General features: G+C 41.7%; 1 protein-coding gene across 1 annotated transcript in view; it reads right to left on the bottom strand.

The window, feature by feature from the left end:
• Positions 1-730: 730 nt before the first annotated feature.
• Positions 731-24,614, bottom strand: part of LOC111652331 (glutamate receptor ionotropic, kainate 1-like) — a gene marked incomplete at its 5' end in the record, with an annotated part of 32,568 nt that continues 8,684 nt past the window's right edge. The window contains 16 exons of the mRNA XM_023402565.2: positions 731-1,251; positions 3,804-4,054; positions 6,553-6,778; positions 8,487-8,704; positions 9,858-9,976; positions 10,652-10,875; positions 11,384-11,587; positions 12,007-12,123; positions 15,681-15,725; positions 16,021-16,128; positions 17,714-17,857; positions 18,162-18,332; positions 18,551-18,604; positions 19,173-19,354; positions 20,407-20,664; positions 21,374-21,541. Coding sequence (XP_023258333.2) covers positions 1,084-1,251; positions 3,804-4,054; positions 6,553-6,778; positions 8,487-8,704; positions 9,858-9,976; positions 10,652-10,875; positions 11,384-11,587; positions 12,007-12,123; positions 15,681-15,725; positions 16,021-16,128; positions 17,714-17,857; positions 18,162-18,332; positions 18,551-18,604; positions 19,173-19,354; positions 20,407-20,664; positions 21,374-21,541 — 2,657 coding nt within the window. The remainder of the gene's footprint in view (positions 1,252-3,803; positions 4,055-6,552; positions 6,779-8,486; positions 8,705-9,857; positions 9,977-10,651; positions 10,876-11,383; positions 11,588-12,006; positions 12,124-15,680; positions 15,726-16,020; positions 16,129-17,713; positions 17,858-18,161; positions 18,333-18,550; positions 18,605-19,172; positions 19,355-20,406; positions 20,665-21,373; positions 21,542-24,614) is intronic.

Raw genomic sequence — 24,614 nt, 5'->3', positions numbered from 1 at the left:
GTATCTATGGATAATAATTCATCATAAAGTGCTTTAAAGCTGCTGGTAGGCAGGTTACTGTACATAACACTTATGCCAAGATTGTAAAGTACTTCAAGAGAAGCAGAACTCGTTGTAGCAGAAGCTTTTGACTCTTTTCCCATGCTCCCATCCACTGGGATCCACTGTCACTACTGGGAGGTAAGACCCCCCCCCCCCCCCCCCCCTTTAGGCTTTCAAATTCAACAACAGCAAACAGGGAAAAAAAATGACTTGTAGAAAAACAAGACTGTTCCCAGGGGAACAAGGAAATTGTGTTTTGTCTTTGACCTCCTGAGAATTTCACACATAAAAAAAAACCCTGCTTCTCATCTTGTCCTTTCCTTCGCCGTGTATCCTATCCTTTCTCTGGCCTACAGACAGCAATATTTCATGATCACAAGTGTTCGTGAGGCTATGTGCATCTCTGTGTGTGTGTGTGTGTGTGTGTGTGTGTGTGTGTGTGTGATTTGATGTCTGTAATGTTGGCACTTGAAGGGTATGAAACAGCAGGTGTGTTTCTGACTTTCCTTGGAGGTCCTTATCTTTTTTTTCACTGGCAAGGGCTGGCTCTGCAATCCGCTCTGAAGCTACCTGCCAGTAGGCACACAAAGAAACACACAACACACACACACACACACATACACACACACACACATTCTGCTGCCAAACATATAGAGCAACAACAACAACAACAACAAATTGACAACAGTTTAAAAAAATGCAAAAATCTTTTTACTCTGAAAATCAGTGAAGTTGTCGAACATTTACACAGTGGGGGTGTCTATAAAGTGTGCAGATTCAACTCTGCAAACTGCTCACAACAGTGAACTACAGCCATGAGGGAACAGCAATGGTTTTCACTATGAGAGAGCTTTCATTCATCAGCTGTTTTAACATTAGTAACGTTGATACAAGGCCAAGACTTTGTAAACTACATCTACAGTATAATGCTTAATGTATTATCCATACACATACAGTATAAAGACAGGAGTGATGAGGGAACAACTTCATATCATTCAGAGGAACAGAGAACAGAGAGATCAAACAGCAGTCTCTGTGCACTCAAGTGCTGGAGTCCCGCCTCCCTCCCTCCCTCTTTGCAGTGCGTTTGGGTTGACAGAAGATGCAAGCTGACCGTGCTCCGCTGTGGGGTCGCGACCTCCTCCGGATGCCTTTGTAACACTGCAGGGAGATACCCAGCTCCTCCATCATGGAGCTAAAAGACACGCACTGTCAAAGAGATCAACAATGGAAAGCCCGGGTTCAGACACCAATAAACATGATTTCCAATAAAATCATTATGACCTTTTAAGAGCTTCAGCCACGAGTTTAAAGACCGTGTCTGAATGTGCATGAAAATGACTGCCGATCTATAAAATTATAAGATATAATCAAAGGCAATTTTGATTCAGCCTTGCAAGTTAGCAGGGGCTTCTGGGAGGTTGCCTGCAGCTGAATGTGAGCAGCCAGACAATGACTGCAAGTCAATCTAAAGTCTAACCTGGCAAACGAGTTGTAAAAGACATGTAAACTGTGTTGTCTCATCACAAAATCCAATTACACAGACAAAAGATGAAGGACAGCGTCTGCTGTGCAACATCCTAATGCAGGGAGCTATGAATTCATAATATGCTAATTATCTGAAATTACCAAAGAGGGGGCCATCTGAAATGAGAAGCCCGGGGCTTATTTGATTTTGCGCAATAATACATTGCTTTGAACTCATTAATCTTCAATCGTGTTTATTTGCCTTTTATTTTGCTCTCCTTCTTGCTCCGTGCGCTAACTAAATTTATTTTGCAAATTATCTTCCGCAGCACAAAGTCATCCCATTTTTTATCTGTCGGTCCTCCTTCCAGGGACCACAGAAGGTCTTCCTCTTTCATCCTCAGGCTTCGCCTAAGGCTTCTCAAAGGAATATGGCTTCCTGCAGGGTTTCCCACGGACACCAGCAACACGCGCCATCAGTTAAGAGCCTTTCCTCATAAACTACCCCATAGCAAACTTCTCTCAGAAACTAAGAGAGAGGAGCAAAAAACACAGATTAAATAGCTTTATTCTTTTGGACTTTGTCAAACACTGTAAAAACCTAAACCATACTGATCTAACCAGAGCTAAATCAAGTATGAAATTAATTTACTTTTAATATCCCACAATTAAAGGTTGTTGTGTTTGAGATTCACATCTGGACACAGAAACAACACAGACCTTAAACATCGTATTAAAAGTGTTGATTCGGGTCTTATTGAATAAGATATCTTAAACGATTGCCTTACATGCACTGATTTTATATCCTTTAACGACAGTAATTCAATATTTTCTTTTTTACTACATTCTGGAGAGAGATACATCTTATGACTGGATGACAAGGTCAGTCCAGAGGTGCAGTGAGGACTGTATCCCTCTGTGATCCTGCCGTCACCAGTAGTTATATATGAAACTACAACTTTACTCTCGGCTTTTGGATCCGTGTCAGGGGACGTATTAAAGCCAAAATGTTGTTCCATCACTGTTATCCAAATTTCAGCCAACCAGACCAGTCTACCAAAGAGCTTAATGAGGAGGAAAATATTCAAATAACTTTTCCTATCTTTTGATTTCCCAAAAGGCACCCAAAGTCTGCCTCTAAAGTACACACAGATGCCTACTGAGGCTACGATGAATGAGGCACAACATTTGGGCCGGTGTTAGAAGGCTACTTAACCAGTGCAAGAGAAAAGAACATCTTAACACCAGGGGAGCGCTGCAGAGCCCTACACTGTTTTTATGAACTTTAATGCCACATTTAGCAAATAATGACTTTTAATCATTTTGAGCTCAAAATGAAACAAACGGCTGACATGTTTTTATCTCTCCAGATGTCCTGGGTTTTTCCCAGAATATGAGTCAATATTTTTTATGCTTTCCTCAGTATAAGTGTTTTTTATATACAACAGGAGAGTTGTCTCAGGATGGTACCAGAAAGATCACTGACATCACAAGAAACAGACATTTGCAAGGAAGCGATGTGAACAAGGGGTCGGCTACTGAAGGTAAAATGGTGTTAGTAATTGGGATTGCTTTGAGGTAGGTGCAGCTATACTGTGGTATTTCCAACAGGGGCAGAGAGAAGGTTATAACACCTGGTTACAAACCTATCGTCTAGTGAGTGTTATGAGTTGTAAATGTGCTGCCACGGCTACTCTGTGTCATCCCCCAGCAGCCTGCCGCTCTCCAGATCAGTTGATAAGGAGGTGCCAGAGGAGGAGGTGGATCCACGCCGCTGAAACTGACGGGACTGCACCCCGTAAAAGAAACAAAAGGCCTGATGAAAGCATGCAGAGAAGAAAAAAAAAAGGAGGATGGAGAAGAACATAAAAGAGATCAAAACAGATTTGTAAAAAGAAAAAAAATGAAAAGAAAAGAAAACATCATAAAATCATAAAGGATGAAAAACCAAGACAAAGCAAAGAAACTAATCGTGTGAATGGCTGGTCTGTCATGTGGAGCTGCCAAACATTTCTTTGCTATATTTAACCCATTTTTTTCTTACTGTGCAGGACCGTGAGACATGTGAGTTTATCATCAATCCATCACGTGACTTTCTTGTTGCAAAGACGACACCAGCTAGTGCAAATATGATTCTGAGTAAATACATTTTGATCGAGCAAACAACTTGCAAAAAACAAAAATCTCATTACAAACCCGTGTTTCCTCACAGAGCGGAGAGTAACGTCTAATCCACTCATTAGTCATCACTCTCTCAGCTGCAGAGCAGCAGTTGCTCTCCCTCCTCCACTCACCTCCTCTATGTCTGCGTTCCTGCGGGCCTTGTAGATGAACTCTCCGATGGCCACAAACACAGAGAGAACCAGGCCGGCGGCCAGGACGATGAAGATGCCGCCGATGTTTTCCACGCCCAGAGCGTTGGCTTCCTTGTTGTCCTCCTCCGGGCAGCCGTTGCCTCTCCACCACTTCTCCTTCATCATGTGCAGCTTCCCTTCCTCCTGCAGCTGAAGGATGGCAATGGTCACTTTATCCCTGTATGGAGAACCTGGCGAGGGAGAAGACAAATAGAAAGACAATATGCACCAATATGCTGTAACTTGTTTGTCAGTCTCTATTAATAATACCTTTAAATGCCCCATTAATAAAATATGGCTTGGAAGTCCTGCTTTCTATGTTGTTTACGGTGTTCTAGTGAACAATAGGCATTTTGAAATTTAAGCCTTTGCTACGCAAACTGAATTAAGTGTGTGCTACAGGAAACACGAATCTACATCTACATGTATCTTGAAGACAGAAAACTCCAATTTGCATTTGTAATTTTTTTCACTTCCTGCATTTGGCCTCTACTCTATGTCTAAGGATTGTGAGTGAGGAGATGGTAAAGTATTTATCAAGAAATCTTGTGATTTCTGATTATGAGCCCTATGAATGCTTGACATGACTTAATACAATACACAAGCGGGTATTTGGTTGTATCAGGAGTACGAACTGATGTAGCAACTCGGAGGTTGCCTGAGGTGACTGACTGGGAGACAAAGACTCTGGATGAGAAGAAAAGAGCCTCCAGAAATGAGTGCGACGAGGAGACGAAGCGGATACAGAAACATCTGACAACTGCTCAGGGGAAGGAGGCGGAGCGGGATGGGAACCATCTCCGGCAATAAGCAGACCAGAGATCTGGTGACTGCAGGAGACATGGAATGAGCCAAGAGGGGAAACAAATTAAACAATTTCCCTAGTGTCTCTCCAGTGAGACTCCAGGGCCTAAAACATCCAGGATCGCCTGTTGATCAGGTGAGTAAAGAGCTGAATAGAGTAGAACCAGCGTATAGCACTCAACTGTGTTTAGTTCTTCAGCATGTCGTTTAACCCAAAGCTGAACCTGAAGCATCCTGCAAAATGCATCAAACAACCAAAAAACTCATGAAGTAATTGGAGTGACTGGTCCCTTGTAAAGCCGTCACTGGACGCCCTGCGGTTTGCCTCCCAGCTATATATCAGAGGGGGGGGGGGGCGGCGGCATCATTTCCCTGGTCAGTGGTTCACCTGACCTACTTTGTTTGATGCTCATGGACATGCAGGCACAGATTAAAGTGACACTAGAGGGGTCAGTTGCAGTATGTGACAGGTGCATCACAGGCGTTGACCTGTCTCCCTTCGTGTTCACCCTTTACGTCTCTGCCTTTAGATATGGCTTCCTAGCTTCCTCCTCTTGTAGCCTGTACCGGCAGGGAAAAGAGTCTAAATACAGAGAAATGATGTCGGCTGAACCCGCTGCAGCTCAACATCAAAGCGGACCGGATTAGCAACACCGCTGCCTTGTACAAGAGGGGTCAGAGCCAGCTTAACTCTCTGAGGAGGCTCCGGTCGTTTGCCGTCTCCGGCACTATGGTGGCCATCATTCTTTCCAACGCTGTGGAATATTTTCTCCAGTGAGAGCAGCTTGAACAATAGAATAGAAAGGGCTCATCACGAAGGCTGGTTTCCAGAAATATCTATTTCCTTGCGGACAAATATTTTTGAAGACTCCACATCTTACCTAAGAATAGAGTTGATAAAAGAGGCACTAATTGCTATAGGCTATGTCCTAGATATTGACAGCCAGTGGACATCTCATGGTGATTACAGAAATGAACTGGATGGGGGTGGCGCCACCTTCATTATTTCCATTGTTGTGCCCACACATTTAAACGCATGCACTGTAAACATCTAGGTATGGATGTGTGCAACTTATGCAGGTGTGGGGCATGTACTTGTTTTTCAAGAAAAAAAAATCAACTGGCTCTACAGTGAGTTAGAAAGTCAAGGAGGAGAACTGAATAAATTAAAAACAAAAAAAAACATCTAGAGAGGAAAAACAAAAAACACCGACACAATATGTTAAGCACTGCTTAAGAAAACCGACTGCAAACACGGGTTGATTTGCATCCAGTTTAAGTTCTCGATCCACCACACTAGCCTGAAATCTCACATGAACATTTGCACTGAACATCTGGCAGAGCTGTTAGATGGAGGTGCATTTGCATGTCGAGAATACAGGACAGCAGCTACTGCAACTTGGACTCCAGGAAAATGAAAAATGCAAATTCCAAAATAAATTGAAGTTTGTATCTACAGTACAAAACCTGGCATTTACACAGATTCTATTAAAATTCTATTCTAGTAACACGGTTGTCAAACGGCCTTCAGTGCATTTTAATATTCTCAGAGGGGCCTGGGTGAATGTGATTTGTACGGTACACTGTATATTTGTCTGTGGCTCTTTTTTTTTTTTTTTTTTTTAACTAACCAAGAGGCTGAATGTGTGCAGTCTACCAGAGAACAAGCAGCGAGATTTATACAATCATAAAACAGTCTAACACTTAGTCCGTGTTGGAGTTGTGTGTGTGTTGTGTTGATTTCTAACTTTTCTCTCAGAGTACATCGTCAGTATATATGGAGCGTTTTGTATTGATTGCTCCATGACGGTAACACGACAGCACGACAGTAACCGTTTCCATTCTCCACTAAGTGACAAAGATGGCGGCGTCTCATTCTTCCTACCGATTGGTGTTCCCACCCCGTAGCCCTTGGAGTCTATGAGACCTCCGATCTGCGTGAGGTTGCAGTTCCTCTGGCTTATGTACTCGATGCTGGTGGACTCCATCAACATGGCGTAGTCTGTCGTCAGGACCCGGGTGATGCCGTCCTTGTTGTTCTTCACCAGCGCCGTGTTCTTCCTGCTGCTCATAAACGCCCACATCTTCTCATAGGTGGAGATCTTTGATTTCTGCCAAAGGAGCCAAGCAGCCAAAAGTTGGTGTTAGACATTTGTTCACTGTGCAAAAACATAGGGCTACATGTACTGGACTATGTTTCAAATACTATCATAAACATGTTTAAGTTTTAAAGAAGGATGTTTGGGACTTTATCTATGAGTGCGTCTTGGTGTATATATGTGTGTGTGTGTGTGTGTGTGTGTGTGTGTGTGTGTGTGTGTGTGCGTGCGTGTTCCTCCTTGCTCAGTCAGAGAAAATGGGACAGCTGTGTTCTAAATCTCCTCCAGCTGATTCAATTTGTTCAAGCCATCAACACAGCCTGCTTCTTCCTATCCAGGCAGCCGTAATCGCTGGCTGCAATCTGGGAGGATAAAGCCCTGCATGGATCACCCCTGCTGAGCCACCAGGATGCAAGGAGAGTGGGGGGAGGTGACGGTGGTGGTTGTGGTGGTGGGGGGGGAGAAGTGACAGCCCTGCTTGAGGACATCAGTACACTGATACATTATATAATTCAGACTAACAGGTTCATATATGTCAACACAGACACCTCCAAAAACACAGGAACACTTTTGATGCATCTTGATGCATCAACGGCGTCTTTCAGTAAAGTAAATGCAAGTCTTTTTTTTCCTCTGCCTCTGTCTCTCTTTTTCATGGGAGGTTTGGCAAAGACACAGGATGTGAGAGCAGCTGAGGGAACCAACATGACCCTGATTTTATGGAAATGAAGGAACTGTCACTGAGTCATACTTACATGTCGAGATATGACAGAGCTGACAGACTCTAAACAGACTGAATTCACCCAGATGAACACGTGGGAGCGAGCTACACATTCACCGGAGACAAGGACACACTATTGAGATTGTTGTGTTCAGTGGTTGATATTAACATTGGTTCATTTGGTTCTAGGAAACCTTTATATCCTTCATTTAAATACAAAAACACAGCACAGCTTGATCAGGAGTAATCATAGGTCTATCTTTTGTTTGTAAGCTGGTGCACTTGAGATGATATAATTAGAGGTGGGATGGGACAGGTAAAAAGTGTTATGGCTCAGGCTGTGAGTTCGTTTTTTTCTCTCTCCCTTGTGTCTCCTCCGCCCCAGTTTGACTGTGTGTGTGTATGTGTGTGTCTGTGTGTGTGTGTGTGTGTGTGTTTGTGTGTGTCTGTGTGTGTGTGTGTGTGCGCGCGCGTTGTGGACGTGTCTACCTCTCCTGGCTCCTGGCATTCCTACACACCTGACCACTCATCTCCAACTGCTCCAAAGTGCTGCGCCTCGCCCTTCAATCCTCGCCAGATTGATCAATGTGATCCCTCGAGCCGGACCAGTAATCCGGCGCTCACTAACCTCCTCATCTGCCAGAGTACAACCTCAGACCTTCAGTCTTCAGCCGGACGCCGTCTCACCTGCTCCCCCACCCTTCACCACCTTTCAACCCCCTTCAACTATTTTCCGAATAAATATCTTGCCAGCACCTCAGCTGAGTCTCGCGTCTGCACCTGCTTTCTGCATGTTTACAACATTTTATTGCAGAACAACAATAATAAAGTATTTTATGTGTTTAAATTTGGAAAATGATACTATATATCATCTGTTGCAATACAGGAACTTCTGCATAGCAATTTCAACTATTGCTTTTTATGTTGTGGCTTTGATAAAGTGTAAAGCAACTGTAACTTTTATTGGGAGTAACATGCAGCAGCCTACACCAACTTTACCTTGAAGAAGGTCATGGTAGATCCATCCCTCACTGCCCCGTATTCGATCCTGGTCTGCTTCGCCAGGTCGTCCGCCGAGTCGATGGGTGCGTCCATTCGTTCCACCGTGAGGAAGGCAGCCAAGTTGGCCGTGTAGGAGGAGATGATGATTAAGGTGAAGAACCACCAGATACCCCCAACTATACGAGTGGACAGAGCCTTGGGCATCAGCTCGGAGCCTGGAAGCAAAGTGATGGGGGACAAAAGGTTAAAAAAAAAAAAAAAAAGGAGCTGAAAAGATAAAGTTTGGAAGAAGAGAGCGATTGAGGATTAGAGGGTAGAAAATTGTGCGACTCTTCAAACAGTGTGTTTATTTTCTTCCTCTACACGACCTGTTTGGTCCAAAGCACAAAGTTGCAAAAGAAATATATCATAGTCAAAAAACGAACATAACAAAACAAAAAAAAGTGCAAATTAGAAGAAGCAAAGACGACAGAACAACAGAAATCTGAATGCAAAACAAATGAGGGAACATAAAAAAAAGTAATGAAACAGCAGAATGAGCAGCTTGATTTATATTTTCTCCTCTGTGCAGAGAAAAGAGGGAATGAGGAATTGCAGAATACATTTGCCACATTTAATGTTCCAGGTTTGGAAACATTTGTGACTATTTTTAAACCTTTTTTTTGGGGGGGTAGAGAGGACAAACATTGAACAGCGCTTTTAGAGTAAAACTGTTTCTGGAGAGTTGGTTTAACAGCAGCGTTCGGCATTTAAGGGTGCACTTACTGTCAGGCACAGCATCCCACAGAAAGCTGAAGGCCGCTGTAAAGAGCGAAGTTACATAGAATACACACACCCATGGCACACACATGGCACACACATGAACATACACAAATTAAGAATATGACATACAATATTAAACTTGATTGAGCTTGTGCGTGACTGGTGTCATCAGTCGGTTTACTGGCCGCCCACTCCTAAGTTCTAACAGGGTGTTAGAAGTTGCAACTGGATCCAGACTATGTGAAAAGGGCGGGCACAGAATATTTGAATTAAACAGCTTAGAGTAGATTTCACAGTGTCAGTACACTCTGTGCTGGTGTACAGGGAGCTCAATAGACAGCCGTACGGGGAGAAGCCAGTGGCCTTCGCTGTTGCCTTGCAACACTTTTTTGAAGTTGTGTTTCTAACCATCTGATTTAATTTAAGTCCAGTGGCTCGTTTTTAGGTCTGTAGTGGTCTCCAGGGAAAGAAAATGTTTCTAGCCAGGATATAGAAAAGTATTTTGTTGCATAATTTGGAAGACTTTAGCAACCCTTTTCACATGCAAGAAATCATTTCTTACAATCAAAATATTGATTATAATGGCTTTGACTGTGAGCTTAATACCTTGCCGCATGAGAGCTCCAACGCCGAACCAGAAACTGTTGAGTAAAGTGAAATTGTTCTGTATGAGAGTCGAGGACGGGTTGCATGGATGTGGGTTGTACCACTCGTATGGAGTAAACCTGGAAGACAATAAAAAAGCAGAGAGAAAAAGAGATGAAAGAAAATTTGTAATATATAAAGAATTTACTGTAACTAATCTTAAACCCTGGAGACAGACCGATTTGCCTCAGCACAGCCTTTCAATCTACAGTTCACCTTCATTTGCATTTTGATTTTCACAACAAATCTGTTTCACTTATTGGTTGCTAGGTGCAACCCACTTGCAGGGTTTTTACACACTACCTGAGAAGGAGGTGAAGAGCGGGCGCGCAATTACTCCCAACTACTTAACAACCACAGTGAAAGCCAGTCTGGCATTTGACGGGCAGCCAAAAGCATATTTTGGCTTATATTAGGATAACTGTGCCAAATTTGCAGAAGTATAGTCAGGCCAGTTATTCCAGACTTTTTCTGATTCTTGTCGTGTGAATATGAATGTGATACATCAGGCATGCATTGTTCTACAAAGCTCAATGCTGGCACCAGCTCACAGTTTTCATGTCCTCTGCATTATTAACAAAAAAAGCTTGTAGCAAAGCTGGCACTGGTGAAGGACAGTTCAGTAAGCAGTCACCATCTATATATCCCACCATTTATATATAAATATAAGGGTTGTTTACCCTTAACAACCCTTATATTTTTCCACCCCATCCCATCAGACATCATCTCATTATCACAAGCATCAATCCTCTTACCTGGCAATCACAAAGAGCACACAGCTCACTCCTGTGCAGGCTAGCAGCACATACATCCAGATGTCCGGAGACAGGGGATTAAGAAAGGAGAACACGCCCGGGTTGGTGCCGTTGGGTTTGCGGTACAGGATGCTGATACCTAAGGTCATGAAGGGCTTGGAGAAGTCGATGACCTTCTCTCGAACATAAGTGATGGTCAAGGGAGCCACGGCGAGGTCTGCAACCTGGAGAAGCCAGAAGACGAGGTAGGATGCTACAGGTAGAACAGTTTGACCCATATCTGACAATCTAACTGCCAAATGTCTATGTATCAATAAACCAACAACATATAATAAACCTGGTTAAACTGTGTTCCTCTCTACTGAAGAAACAAACACGAGCGATACAGAACAATACTGGAGAAAAAGCTACGAGACATTAATGGAGGGAAATTGATTTTTCAGTCAGTGTTTTTATATGTAAGAGTAAAATTTTGTCCAAATCAGGATCCTTTCCAGAGCAGAGCTGAGTCATGAGGAGATGGTATCCTAAATCTAATCTGGTCAGGAGCAAGTCAGCCATGCAGACAAGTAAGTGGAGATTAACTGAATATATTTACTTAAGTACTATACTGAAGTAGAGTTTGGAGGTACTTGTACTTTACTTGAGTATTTTTGTATTCTACTTCTACTCCATTACATTTCAGAGGGACGTATCGGTCTTTTTACACCATAAATAAAACTGTTAACTCACATGGTCGATCAGCTCTCGGACCATCCCGTTCCACTCTCCCTTGTCATTCTGGGCTCCGTATTTCCCATCAGCCACCAGTCTGACTTCATACGTAAAACCCAAGATGTTGGAGAGCTCTTTCAACAGGTCCAGGCAGTAGCCCTCGAAGCGATCATTCCCAACCAGCTCCTTGTCTGACTTTTTATGCATCACATATGGATTTTCCTGTATAACAACAGAAAACGCTGCATTTGACCATTTTCAAGAGATATTCCTTATTTTGATTCAATGGTCTCCATGCTTCTGAGCACTAGTTAAAATGAGCTAAGTTATAGTAATAGCAAAGTTAAAAATTAGTAAGTTTATATGTTGTATATCGTATAACAGTGATTATTGAAAATATACTTTTTTCCATGATTGATTTTTTTCTGTTTGAAAAAAAGGAATCCAGACCACTCAACTCAGCAGCCATTTTTCCTCACCTCAACACCACTCCTTCCCCCCGTTTCCCCCCCGTTTCCCTCCCTCTTCTCTGGGTATTTTCCTCTATTGTCCCTCTGTCTGCACTACACACATCCTCACATGTATACTCCCCTCCTTCTCCCTATGCTGTCCTCTGTTTAACCTTCCTCCTTCCTCCTCACCAGTATTGTGGTGACAATAAGAGTCCTGTTAGCCATTGAGTCTGTCACATTGTTATTCTTGTCTCGGCCGGACTTCTCCGTCAGGTTCATCCCCTTGTACGAGTTCCACACGGCAATCTGCAAAGACAAACAGGGCTTCAGATTTATTGAAACACATTTTGCGCTTTGAACGACAGGAAGTTACATTTGACGGCTGCTATTGGAGCCACAATTCAAGATAAAACTGCAGAGTACACAGTAGATGTTTGCTTCTGTTTGAGCTTTGAATGAAGCTGTATTTATATCATCTCTGAAAGTCGTTGCCATTAAAGCGAAGAAGCTGATTGATTATTCTTATTATTCTTCCTACCAAATATACAGAGCCTGATTTAGACTTAACAGGAAACTAGGAACTGCTTCAATACACTGTGTATTAATCATATTTTCTGATTCGTCGAACAGAAAAATGAAAAAGAAGTAAAAGAGGTTAAAAGACCTGACACTCTTGGCTCCTTTTCAACCTTCTGCTCCATCCACTATTCTACAGCGTTTCCTTTTGCTCAGCTTCGCTCTGATGATTCTGGGCAAAGTGCCGGAAACTCTCATTTTATATACAGTGAATATGAAAATGAAGAAGTGGTTTGTTAAAAAAAAAAAAAAAAAAACGGAGCTGCTGATTGGGTGCACCAGGTAAAAGTTTACAGCAAAGCAATATCACTCCCGCTGTGTGCAGTGATTGATCTGACTCCCAGGTATTGGACATATTGTACAGCCAGAAAAAACAAAGCTGGGTTTCATAGCAAATGTTTTGATGAATTATTGCTTCGGATTGGCGTGGACATCTGTTAGCCTTTATATTCCATTCTGTTTGAAGCTAAAAGAAAATCCAACTGACAGCAGGAAGTCTAAATTTGAATGTGCTGTACTGAAAATTAAAAAATATATACATATAGCTAGTAAACAAATGTGCATATTTTTACCTGAATATGAATAAGCTGAAACAATAGTCCACTGACAAAAACAAAAAAATCATTATTAATTAATTAATTTAGTTGCTTTTAAGATAAGCTGCCAAAGTTGTCCAAATTCTGTTTCTTGTCTGAAAATGAACTGAATATCTTTAGGTTTTTGGCTGCTAGTTGCACAAGACGAGACATCTGATAGACCAAATGATTAATTGAGAGAATAATCCACAGAGGAATCAATAATGAATAGCATCGTTAGTTGCAGCCCTGCTTGAATGTGATGGCGAGGAGTGAGGGAAATCACACCAGCAGGGACAGCATGAATGAGGAAGGGCAGGATCAGGGGGAATAGAGGACGACATGGTGTCTCCAGCCCTCCGCACTGTCACAGTAACTGTGAATGAGAGTGTCCCTGAGGCGGCATAATCCAGACAGTTATCAGATTAGGACAGGCGTCTGGCAGCTGGATTTTGACCCTTTCAAATCCCCTCACTGGTTAAGAGCTGACCAAAGGTCAAGGGGGCTCATGGCTGTGATGCAATAAAGTTAAGTGCATTAAATGATCAGGAGTCTTTGTTAACAGAACTAAAGCGAGCGACTGAAACAAGCTTTTCTCCTTTTGCCATTAAGACTGTGAACATAAAGTAATGAATTTGGGTATTTTTAGTCAGAAACAATGGCCTGTTCATTCCTCCAATGCATAAGAGGATGAGTGCAAGTGAACGCATCAGTACCTCTTATTAAACTAAGATGAGGTACAGTCTTATTTTTCGCCATTTATTTTTCAGAAAAGGGCTATGTGGGATTACCTATTGGAGAAGATAACATGCTTTTCACTCCTCATTACGTTCTATCTTATTCTGTTCCCCCAGTCAGACAGATAGAAAATGTTCTCACTTATAACCTTGCTAAAAGCACTCTGTATCTCCACCGTGGCACTTTTGCAAGGGCCCACTCTGCGCAGGAGTCCATAAATCTGTCTTATCTCTCGACACCGCAGATGAGCAACACAGTGAATGGGGTTGGATTTAATTAATTGTATTGTCCTCAATCTCAAAGATAAATGGACAGAGTAAGAACAATATTTTGGGAAGTGCAGAGGGTATTTTGGTCCCCCAGTGGTTAGTAGAACAGTTTTGCAAATATCATCCTCTATGAGGGTTTAGTCAGTTTGAAGTTTAAGTAATACAATAATCTGACCAAGCCAATGAAATCATTGCTGAAATACGACCCAGGGTGACTACACAGCATACAGTCATCATCTTTTAAACTCCTAAGTCACAGATTTACTGTGGGTAGCCTTGCAAATTTATCATGCGTATACCAAAGCAGCTCCCAACAACAAAGTGTGCTATAAAAACTGACAGGGATTCTCTCCCATATGCTGGGAGTAAAATGTTATCTATGAATCCTAAAGCTCATCTCCATCCAGAACCAAATCAGACTGGAGAAGCGTTACAACAGAGCGGGAGATACACTTAAGCCCGGCCAAGAAAGCTGAGAGGGGGGAAGAAAAAAAAACTTATTTCCAGAAAGTCAACAACTTTAAGAGAAAATAACTTATTTCCCTGGAGACTTTCACTTTGTTTAGTCCCATCATCCTCTTCAGAGTGTATTTAACACTCCAGTGCCCAAGAACTAACACAAGTGCTACGGACTGATAATTCATTTTTCATGACCATAAAGTCAAACGTTTTCTTTTTTTTCTTTTTTTTTGCAGATGTGCCAACCCTACAGTGGTATTTCCTCCGAGGCGAGGCTTTTGAGGGCTAAAAGTACTGAATGGAATTAAAAAATGAAAGTATAAATCAATGCTTCTGCACCTTGACAGCTGCTGCCTGCCCACATACCTGTCTGTGTGTTTGAGGGGATGAATTAATTCAACATTGGTTCTTTTATTCATTATTGCTTTCAAGGTGATAAGCAGAGTATTTAATTGTCACTTTGGTGTTTACTGTATATTTTGTGAGACTTAATTAAGAGGAGTTAAAGTCAGTGAGAACACTGCTAGTGACTGACAAAGACAGGGATGATCTGATAAAAAAAGAACAGGGTTGATTTGATGCATTTGATGCATGTAATCACACTGGTGTGAGCATTTAACTTGTGCACTGGCCCGTGTGTTAGTGAAACGCCGACAAAGGGAATCTGCTCCTCTCGCGGCAAGGCTTGATGCCCGACTTTAAGCTGTCGTCTCCTCTGCTAACTGGATCCCTCTCGGCCGCAATTAAACACCGCTAGCCTGTAAGATTTCCATGAAAGTGTGAAGGCAGGCTAATAGTAAAGCACATTATAAGTAGTGGACTCTTCGAAAGTGAAGGATCTGCAGGATAAATTTCTTTCTTTCTGTCTTATTACTCACAGCCACCAGCTGTAGGAGCTGAATGACTTTGCATTGAGTGAAACTGCAGGGCTTTTCTACTCTCACTCCTAGTGGAAGTATTATTATGACTACGCAAACAAGAAGGACTTTCATATTTTTTTCTACCACTGCTGATGAAGTTTTGACAAGTGTCAGCGCCATGACTGGACCCAAACACGGGGAAAACTGAAATGTCAAATACAGTACATGGCATTGCTGTACACAGAATCAGTGAAGAGAAACAAGGTTGACAAGGCAAGGAGCGGGGAGGTGCGCGGCATACAGAGCGAGAAAAAAAAAAAAAAAAGGAGAGGAGGGAGGGGAGGCAAACAACAAACACTCGGGCCAAACAAGGCACTGGCACAAACCTTGATCCACCTTTTCGTGAGGCGACTTCCGCCCTCCACAATACCCTTTTGAAAGTGTGAAGAAGGCGACATGTGAAGCACAGACAGTGTGGAAAGAAATAATCAGTTGTTGGAGCTTTATTGATATTCATGTAAACCAAATAATAAATGTGTGGATGAATTATAGGAAACAAAATGTACATAGTACCTCTCTGTCTTTCATTCACACAGACACATACACACACACACACACACACACACACACACACACAGACACACACATGCCTTAATGGAAAGAATCAGCCAGCGTGGAAGCAGCATGAGAGTGGTGTAATTGGCTGTTCCAGACCTCTGTGCTCACCCTGGTAGTGCCGTCCTCTTTGAGGCTGATGATGTCCAAATCAAAGTCTCTCCTCAGGCCATCTGTCTTATTAAGAACAATGTGCCCTGTCAGTCCATCCCACTGTGCCTACAGGGAGGAGATGCAGAGAGAAGTGAGTTCCTTGTCTGAGCGGAGCCTGACTGACGCTTTGGAGCACAGTGAAAGTGACGGAGGCGGTGGGAAGAAGCCAGACAGGCGGCTGGGAGACTCACAGGATCACATCAGGTGGAGACTGGGAGACGTCTACAGACTGTCCTGTGGTACAATCTCATTATGCATGACAGTTTGTGTTCATGACAGCAATACTAACAACATTTACTCACCTTTCAAACTGCAGGTATGTTCAAATAATACATCTGAGTTGATATAGAAATGCTAAAGGCTAATATTCAAAACAGTCTTATGTATTTATGCATGTCTACATCTGTACATACACCTGCCCAGCTTCTCTATATATGCCTGTTAACCTCAGAGCATGTACATCATTTCATATGCTGCACTACGAGACTTAGACTTTTCTAAGTCTAGACCCTTTTCTGCATCATTTCACTCAACATTTCAATTTGTTACTTACTGTATGGTGCATTATTTCTGCTTGAATCATTATACAGTCACATTTTATTTCTCATGTGAAAATTCCTGCATCTTTTTCTTAGAAGAGTTTCTTGGAAGGAACGCGTCTCGTAATAAAGACATTATGAACTTTAATAAGGAAAATCGATCAAAATGAGCTTAAAAAGACATAAAGTGAAATATCTTCTTGCTGTTGTAGGAACGAACATTAAAACCCAGGCTATTACCCTCTTTTCTGACGTTAAATGATGCACACTGAGTAACATTAAATTGCTCACACATTTTGAGTCGAATTCAGTTCAATTTTGTCCACAGAAACACACAGAGTATTGTTCACCACAATAGCCAGGAGAAAGAGAGAGCACGCAGGTTACAGTGCCCAGGATTTAATTTCAGTCATCAAATTGAAAGCTGTGTCCTTATATCCTGCGATCTCTTGTCAGAAATGGATTTTAATTGAGTGCTGTGTGAGATATATTACTGGTTCTTGCAATCAAAAGGGCTCTTATCTAGTGATGAATAGCACAGGAGGACAGATGCTTCAAAGGATGGGCGGGGGCAAACAAAACGAAAAGCTAAAGACGAGAGAGAGAGAGGGAGAGAGACTGCGATGCAAAGAAAGAGAAGGAGAGAGAGAGAGAGGAGGAGAATTGTAGGGGGGTACATGAGGAGGAAAATATGAGTGAGGGGATTGAATGATAATGTTCCCTCTCCATGGCAGGCAGCGGTCCTCTGCTGGATTGAAGACTTAAGAGATCAAAACACTCATGCATCAAAGGCCTCATTTCTGTCTGTAGGCATCCACTCTGACAGTCAGGCCGGGCCACATGCTTTCAACCCATACGTACTTAAATGCCGTATATATTTTCATGTTGTGTACATTCAGAAGGAAAGCGTGGCCAATGTCGGAGGGGTCCTATGAAGTAACACAACACACTCAGTGGTCAGTTTATCATGTTCGCCACGGAGGCGTTACATGGTGGATACTGGAGCTGAGACACATCGTCAAAAATGCATGATGGTCAAGTTGAAAAGCGAAAGGGGCTTCTTAAGTCGAGCTGGTTATTCCGTGTGATCCGAGCCCTCGATTAACACTGACCTCTTTGAAGAGGTTCATGAAGCGCGGTCCGAAGCGCCAGGGTTTGTGGCGGTGACACTGCAGGGAGCTGACGGTCATCTGAGTGGCTCGCTGGGACGCAACAGCAACCATGAACACCGCGTCGTACATCAAGGCCGCGTCTGTCTGCAGAGGGGCGTCGAGAGGAAGATGTTGTTGGGATTCTTTTTTCTTCATTTATTTTTTCCCCTAACACTACACTTTAAAAGCCACGTGCAATACAGAACTACAGTTGAGACTGTGATGTTTCCCCCAAGGAAAATTATGCCATAAGAGAAATAAACAGGACATAGGATAGATATACTGATGGAACAAATGTAACTGAGGAGTAGAGCTTCATCATGCTGAGACACAGCTCCTGCAAAGACAAAGGTCAGCAGATGTTTGTACGCAAACGTGCATGCAGCATACAAACAGTATTGAGGCTTACAGTCATGATTCCATCCATCAGGCCACTCTCTTGTTTGGGACCCTGCAGCCTTTCCGTGGCCCACTTTTCCATTGTGGAGGCTACCCACGGGTCATCTATGTTCAGCAGTCTGAAACCGGTCATGTTGACCCCGCTGTAGCGGTACGGCTCCAAGTCCAACGCAAACAGATCCTGCAAGGGCGAGAGAGGAGGTGGAGATGAGGAGCAGGAGGGATGAGTTTGTGTGTGTGTGTGTGTGTGTGTGTGTGTGTGTGTGTGTGTGTGTGTAGAAGGCGGTTCAAGGCCAAATGAGGACGCAGAAGATGAGCTTGGTTTTATAGTTACATACAAACACTTGGTCTCCTATATCTCCCATGAAACCACTTGAGCTGTGCATTTTTCTAACTCACCAAAGTCGTGAAGAAGAAATGGTAGTACTCTGTCATCATTCCCATTGACGAAAGCTGCGCAATGAAAAGAAGAAATAAATGTTGCTTATTTCCAAAGTAAAGAGTTCTCCAGTGCAAATCTCTACAGCTACAATGTCATATCTTCAACAACCAACAAAGTAATCCGGCTGGTCATTTCTATTTTGCATGGTGCCTCCAATATGTTATGCATATATATACATACATATACAACACAAATAACCACACCACAATGATAACAAAACATGATTCAAGAACTGAAATATAGATCAACAAATAAACAACATGACATTAAGACAGAAATTGTCAACATGTCTGTTATCAACTGCTGTACATTACCATCTAATTTAAAGTAACTTTGCCCAAATAGTAACAATCTGTGTGATGGATAATAAGTTGTGGGCCATTAAAGATTTTGACAGTGATAAGGGGAAAGTGCTATTTCATCCTGGTTTATTTACCATATCTTTTAATGGCTGCAATTTAGATCACAACAAAATACCTATACCGAAACAAGATAATAGGTTTCAGAAGATTTTCTACAACATAAAAAGAGACATTGTGTTGTCCCCAAATGACACAAAAATGTGTTGAAAACAACAACCTGCTTAAGGAGCTCTCCAGCCATGCGATAGGAGCAGTCAAAGATAATGAAAAACTCCTTGTCTTTCTTCAGTTCCTTTAGCAGTGGTCGGGCGTCTTGGTTACCAGGTGTGAGCTGGCGGATCTTGATCTTCAAGTTAAGCTTTGCTGGAGCCTTGATCAACTCCTGCATCCGCATCAGGCCTGCACGACAGCAAGTCACAACTCTCATTTTATCCCGTCTTGGACATTCGTTTTCCCTCCTCTTGCTTAACTTTTCCTATTGTCTTCTACTTTGTTTTTAATCACAACAAAGGAGAACAAACACACACCTGTACGTACACACCACATTCCTGTATCCTGTACATGTGTGTGCAAGACAGTGTGTAATCGAGCAGGTGTGTTGCTACATGACATTTCAGAAAAATAAATTTCCGATTGAAAATAAAAGGCAAAGAAAAAAAAAAAATCTATAAACTATGACATTTCAGCAGCGGCATTTCGTAATCTATATGGAACGCCGCTGGATGTTGTGTTGTGGTGTGACTCGACACAGTGTGAAGTCAGAGGGCAGGAAGACTGGCAGCTGTTTGATATGAGGAACCGGTGCCCTCCAACAGATTGGGTTCACTGGCCAGCATGAGGAAGGTGACTGTGATCGACAAGCAGAATTGCATTTTGGGAGTAATTATAACCATGACATATGAATATATTGTAAGGTCCAGAAAACACAAGGCGGCACTTTTGACCCCTTCTCCCCATCGGTTCTTCACTTCAAATGTCATGTAGTGTTTTGGCTGATATCCAGTAATGCAGTGGGAAATAAAATCATTAACTAAATACAGTCTTCAGGTGTACAGCTGGGTGAAACATTAATATGATATTGATATGACAATACGAGACACATTTGTTATCGTAATAAGGTGATAAAACGGATATTGTGTTTTCCTAACTTGTTGTGGCAGTGTGAAATAAGCTCTGAGCATCTTCCTGTTTGATCATCACATCCACATTAATCATGTTTTCCTTCCTCAAAAGTTTCTTGTAATGTAAAACATATTTTCTGGAAGCAAAAATAATTCATTCATACATTGCAATTTATTTAGTCAAATTCATATCACCCTGCTATATACTCTGCTGACTAAATCAGGTTTGCCTTTCATTATGTCCCATTAAATGAATGGCAGATAAGATAATGATATATTGTGACTCAGTTTTGAAAGTTAGAGTCTGACCAGTGAAAACAATGGCCCTACCTGTGCTGTCTTCATAAACCACTGTTAGCTTCCTCCACTTGAAGAAATTGACTACGTCCAGGATGGCCCTGGCGATGGCGGTGTACTCGGGGTACAGGTTGATGAAGAAGGTGTCTTTGTTGTCCACTGACGGGTGTTTCCAGCGGGTCTGGATGTGAGGGACTTCCAGGGCATTGCAGATGGACTGAACAGCACTGACCGAGGAGCTGTGTGAAGGACCGAACACAGCAACCACCCCGAGAGCTAGCTGGTCACACACTGGTGGTGAAGAACAACGCAAAGTTAGGCGGTTGCTGATCGCAGGTTGGTGAACCTGGCTCACTTTCTATGGAAAAAAAAGTTGAGCAACACTAATTTTATCATTTAACATTTGGTTTGGGGTTAATTGAGCCATATTTCCTTTTTACCACAGGTGAAATGTAACTAAGTACATTTACTCAAATTCTGTACGTTAGTGCAAATTTGAGGAACTTTACTTGAGTATTATAAAATATAGCCTATACATAAAAATATAAGTTTTCATGGCTCCAGCTTCTCTAATGTGAGAATTTATTTCTTTTTCCTTGTAATTATGTAATTATATAAATAATTTCATCAAACAAGCAGTGTGGGCATTTCTCACTATCTTCAAACCAAGCAATTTATTGCGAAAATAATAAGCAGATTAGTCCATAATGAAAATAATCATTAGTTGAAGCCTTTCGTGAAAAAAAAGAAAGTTAAAATGAGTTCTATCTAAACCAGCACGGTATATTGCTGCTTACACATTATGTATGACTAATCTAATGATATAAAGTATAACATTATTAACAGTCACAGTACTTTTACTTTCAATACTGTTCCTGATTATATTAACATACTTTTACTTGATCGACATGCTACTTGTTACCCAAAGAAAGTTTGTATACTGTGTATAAATGCTAAACCGGGGGGGGGGGTTACATTGTGTCTTAAAATCCTTCCATACCTCTCCTGGACGCTTCAAAGCCATCAAAGAGGTTGATCCTCTGAATGTCGTAGGTCAGGGTGGTGTTGGGCATCAGGGTCTTGTTGCGGTTTATGTTATTTACAGCAAACTTGAACGCCAGCTCGTCCATACTCACTAACTCACTTTCCCGGGTCTCAAAAATACCACCTGCACATGGAGATGGAAAGTTAAAATCAGGAGACAAGATTTAAGAATAATAATAATAACTGTCACTACCAATGTGCAAAAACACTGTAACTGCAGCTGTGGTGGTGATAGCAGATCTCTAAATTGATGGATGCTGTGCCCCTGTGTGGGCTGAGAAATCCTGCCACCTTTGTTTAAAAGAAAGCCTTTCAAAGCCCACCACACAAACTTAACAAAGCAAGACACTCAATCTGAAAGCACGGTTGTTCCATTTCCACTGGTCACTAATTATACGTCTTTCAATGAGTGCTTCCAGAGCACCTTGCAGTGATATGCATGTACGCTTGAACTTTGTACTTGGAGAAAGAGTGTACCCACCCTCTCAATTAGAGCTGTAAATACTACATTAAAGCAGATATGAAATATTCATGACCTTGAGACAAATTAATGAGGGGGGATATAAAATTATGATGTTTCAGTATAAAAAGCTAAATGGGAACAGATAGAAGTTAGTGCAAATAGAGTAATAGGATGGGTTTTAAAAAGGCACTGTCCAAAATGTCCGAGAGCAACTTAATGAATAAAAGGGAAAATTGAAAATGTTTTAATTTGTGGAATGTGTAATTATGCCACCCTGTTATTGGACTTTAAATCAACAGTTGTTGGACACAGACAAGTTCAAAACTTGGCAAACACATGCTTATGATCATCCCACTGCTCTGCACAGAGCAACTTGTACTAATGGATTTGCTTTTATTTTATAAAATACAGGAAATCACCAACAGAGGAGCAGGCGTCATGGCCTTGGTGAGCTGCTAAAGTGAACTTCAGGCTGTGAATGGTTTTTTTTTTCTTCAATATTACAGGCACCACTTTCTAATAAAGCACCCATGGTTAAGTTTTCATAAGTGGCACCTAATGGCTTCACTAATGGTTATTAAATAATTCAGTATTTAATAAGGCTTTATAGAGAAAAGCTATCAGTAAAAACAAATCTGGGTGTTGCCAGATTATACAAAATCCCATTTTGGTGGTATATCTGTCAGGTTTCAAGGATAGCTGAACCCAAAATGCAGACAACCATAAAGTTTAATGACAAAAACAAAAACTTAGAAAACCAGGAATCCAAAATAAAACCAGGCAGGAACAAGAACAAGAACTAAACACTGGAGCACGATGAAGCGGTAACACGAAGGCCAACAAGAGAACAATGATCCACAGGACGACAGGATTATTAATCAAGCCTGGGGATAAGAAGATTTACAGATGTACATTGGTCCGGATTGTCTGCAACCTGGCAACTGAAAAGTTATCAAACAAAGTTATCAAATGAATTGTTGATAAAGTTATTAACAACTAATAAAGACATAGATACAACCTTTAACACCTTTATAAAAGGAGCCTTATTAGAAAATGGAATCATATTATCTGACTGAAGACAGGTAGAAGACGCTGCAGAGGATAAAATGAAGCCAGACATGGTTCGGACACACAGAAAGAGTTAGGACATATAGATAGGTCAACAGTCAGCCAGACAAAGTTGACAACATTCATATATATTTGTTGTGTAAAGCAGTCTGCACAATCTAAAATTACACCAAATGTTCTCTGCAGCCTGACTTAATGAGGGTCATTTCAGATAGTTACTTTCATGCAAACCAAATCTCCCAGTCATAAACAAAGCCATAAATGCGTTATGTCCACAATAAAAGATAATATTTGTGGTTTCAATGCCTCCAGCTTCAATATTCTACGGGCAGGGAATTAATCTGGGATTCCCACAGAAGCGTGCAAAATGAAGATGAATATTAAGCGCTCGAAGATGAACCATCACAATTTTTCTCCGAGGCATAAAGTATATTCTAAACACTTCATTTCTCAAAGTGGGGAGAAAGTCATACAGATTCAAAGGTAGCTGCTCCTCCACTGCTCTCCCTTTTATACCACACACAACTGGTCACACGGACCGGCTCTCGGCGGGCTTTGAAGAAACAATGCTGTTCGTACAGACTTCTGAAATTGCCCTGAAACTCCTCATCAATGTCTTGTCATCCGAGTGCAGAAAATGTGAAGTGTGGACTCAAAAGGCAAGATGAAATGGAAATAGCATAATTGCTCCTGCGGTGTGAAAGGGCAGGAAATAAAAGGGCTTTCAGAGTTGTGTGGAGGTTCAAAACAGGCTTTTGAAATATGAGTCAAGTGACATCAGTCAAGACAGGGACCAAATAAAAAAAAACTTTAAATGGACAAGTAATTGTCATTCTTGAAGTTACATTTTTAAGGGGAGGTTCCTGAGCATAACACATAAGTTTTTTGCTGCATTGCTGGATGTCATTTTAAACAATGTGGCCTGTCTGTTGAACTATTTGCTCAGTGTAGTAAAGTGTTTTCCTGCCTTTCTTTTGCAGCAGCTGCATTAATTTACTCTAATTTTGGTTCTAGTCCAGATGTACTGTTTACCATAAGTGAAGCATGAAGCAGCAAAAGAAAGCACACGCACAGAAACTGTTAATATTTCAAATAGGGCCTTGCCATAAGAAAACACCCACATGCAGCCTTTCTAACATACAGTACATGCACAGATCTTTGAGTGTGATAGGTAATGGTTATCTTGCAATTGCAACTGTAGACTCAGTATATGACTTCTAACTTCTACAACTTGTATATGCTAACGTAATATTTCTACAAGCATAATGTTATTCATGCACAGGTAAATACATTTGCTTGTTGCCAAACAAGCTGTAGGGTAATGAGGGAATGATAATGCTCATGAGATCAGAAACATACACTGGCCCCATTAATTAATAGGCTGGTATGGCTCATAATATAGGTCAAAATTTACAATACTGCCAATGTATTCACTGCTTCTAATGCTCGTGGCCCCTGGAGTGACACTGTGAGGTAGTTCAGGGTTTGTATTACTGTAACTGGTGCTTTGTAGCGCCCTCCAGTATTTCCATTTCCACACATTCAGTGTAAAATGTGGTAGAGCAGTAGAGTTTTCATATTCTATGCCTGCTCTTAAGAAATATTAATTTATTTACAAGCACCATCAAACACACACATACACACACACACACACACACAAACACAC

This window comes from Seriola lalandi, unplaced genomic scaffold (genome assembly GCF_002814215.2).
Source record: "Seriola lalandi dorsalis isolate HSWRI2012SDOR001 ecotype SW California unplaced genomic scaffold, Sedor1 jcf7180002053944, whole genome shotgun sequence".
NCBI lineage: Eukaryota > Metazoa > Chordata > Actinopteri > Carangiformes > Carangidae > Seriola > Seriola lalandi.
The sequence above is the reverse complement of the archived record's forward strand: the minus strand, read 5'-3'. Positions and strand labels throughout refer to the sequence as shown.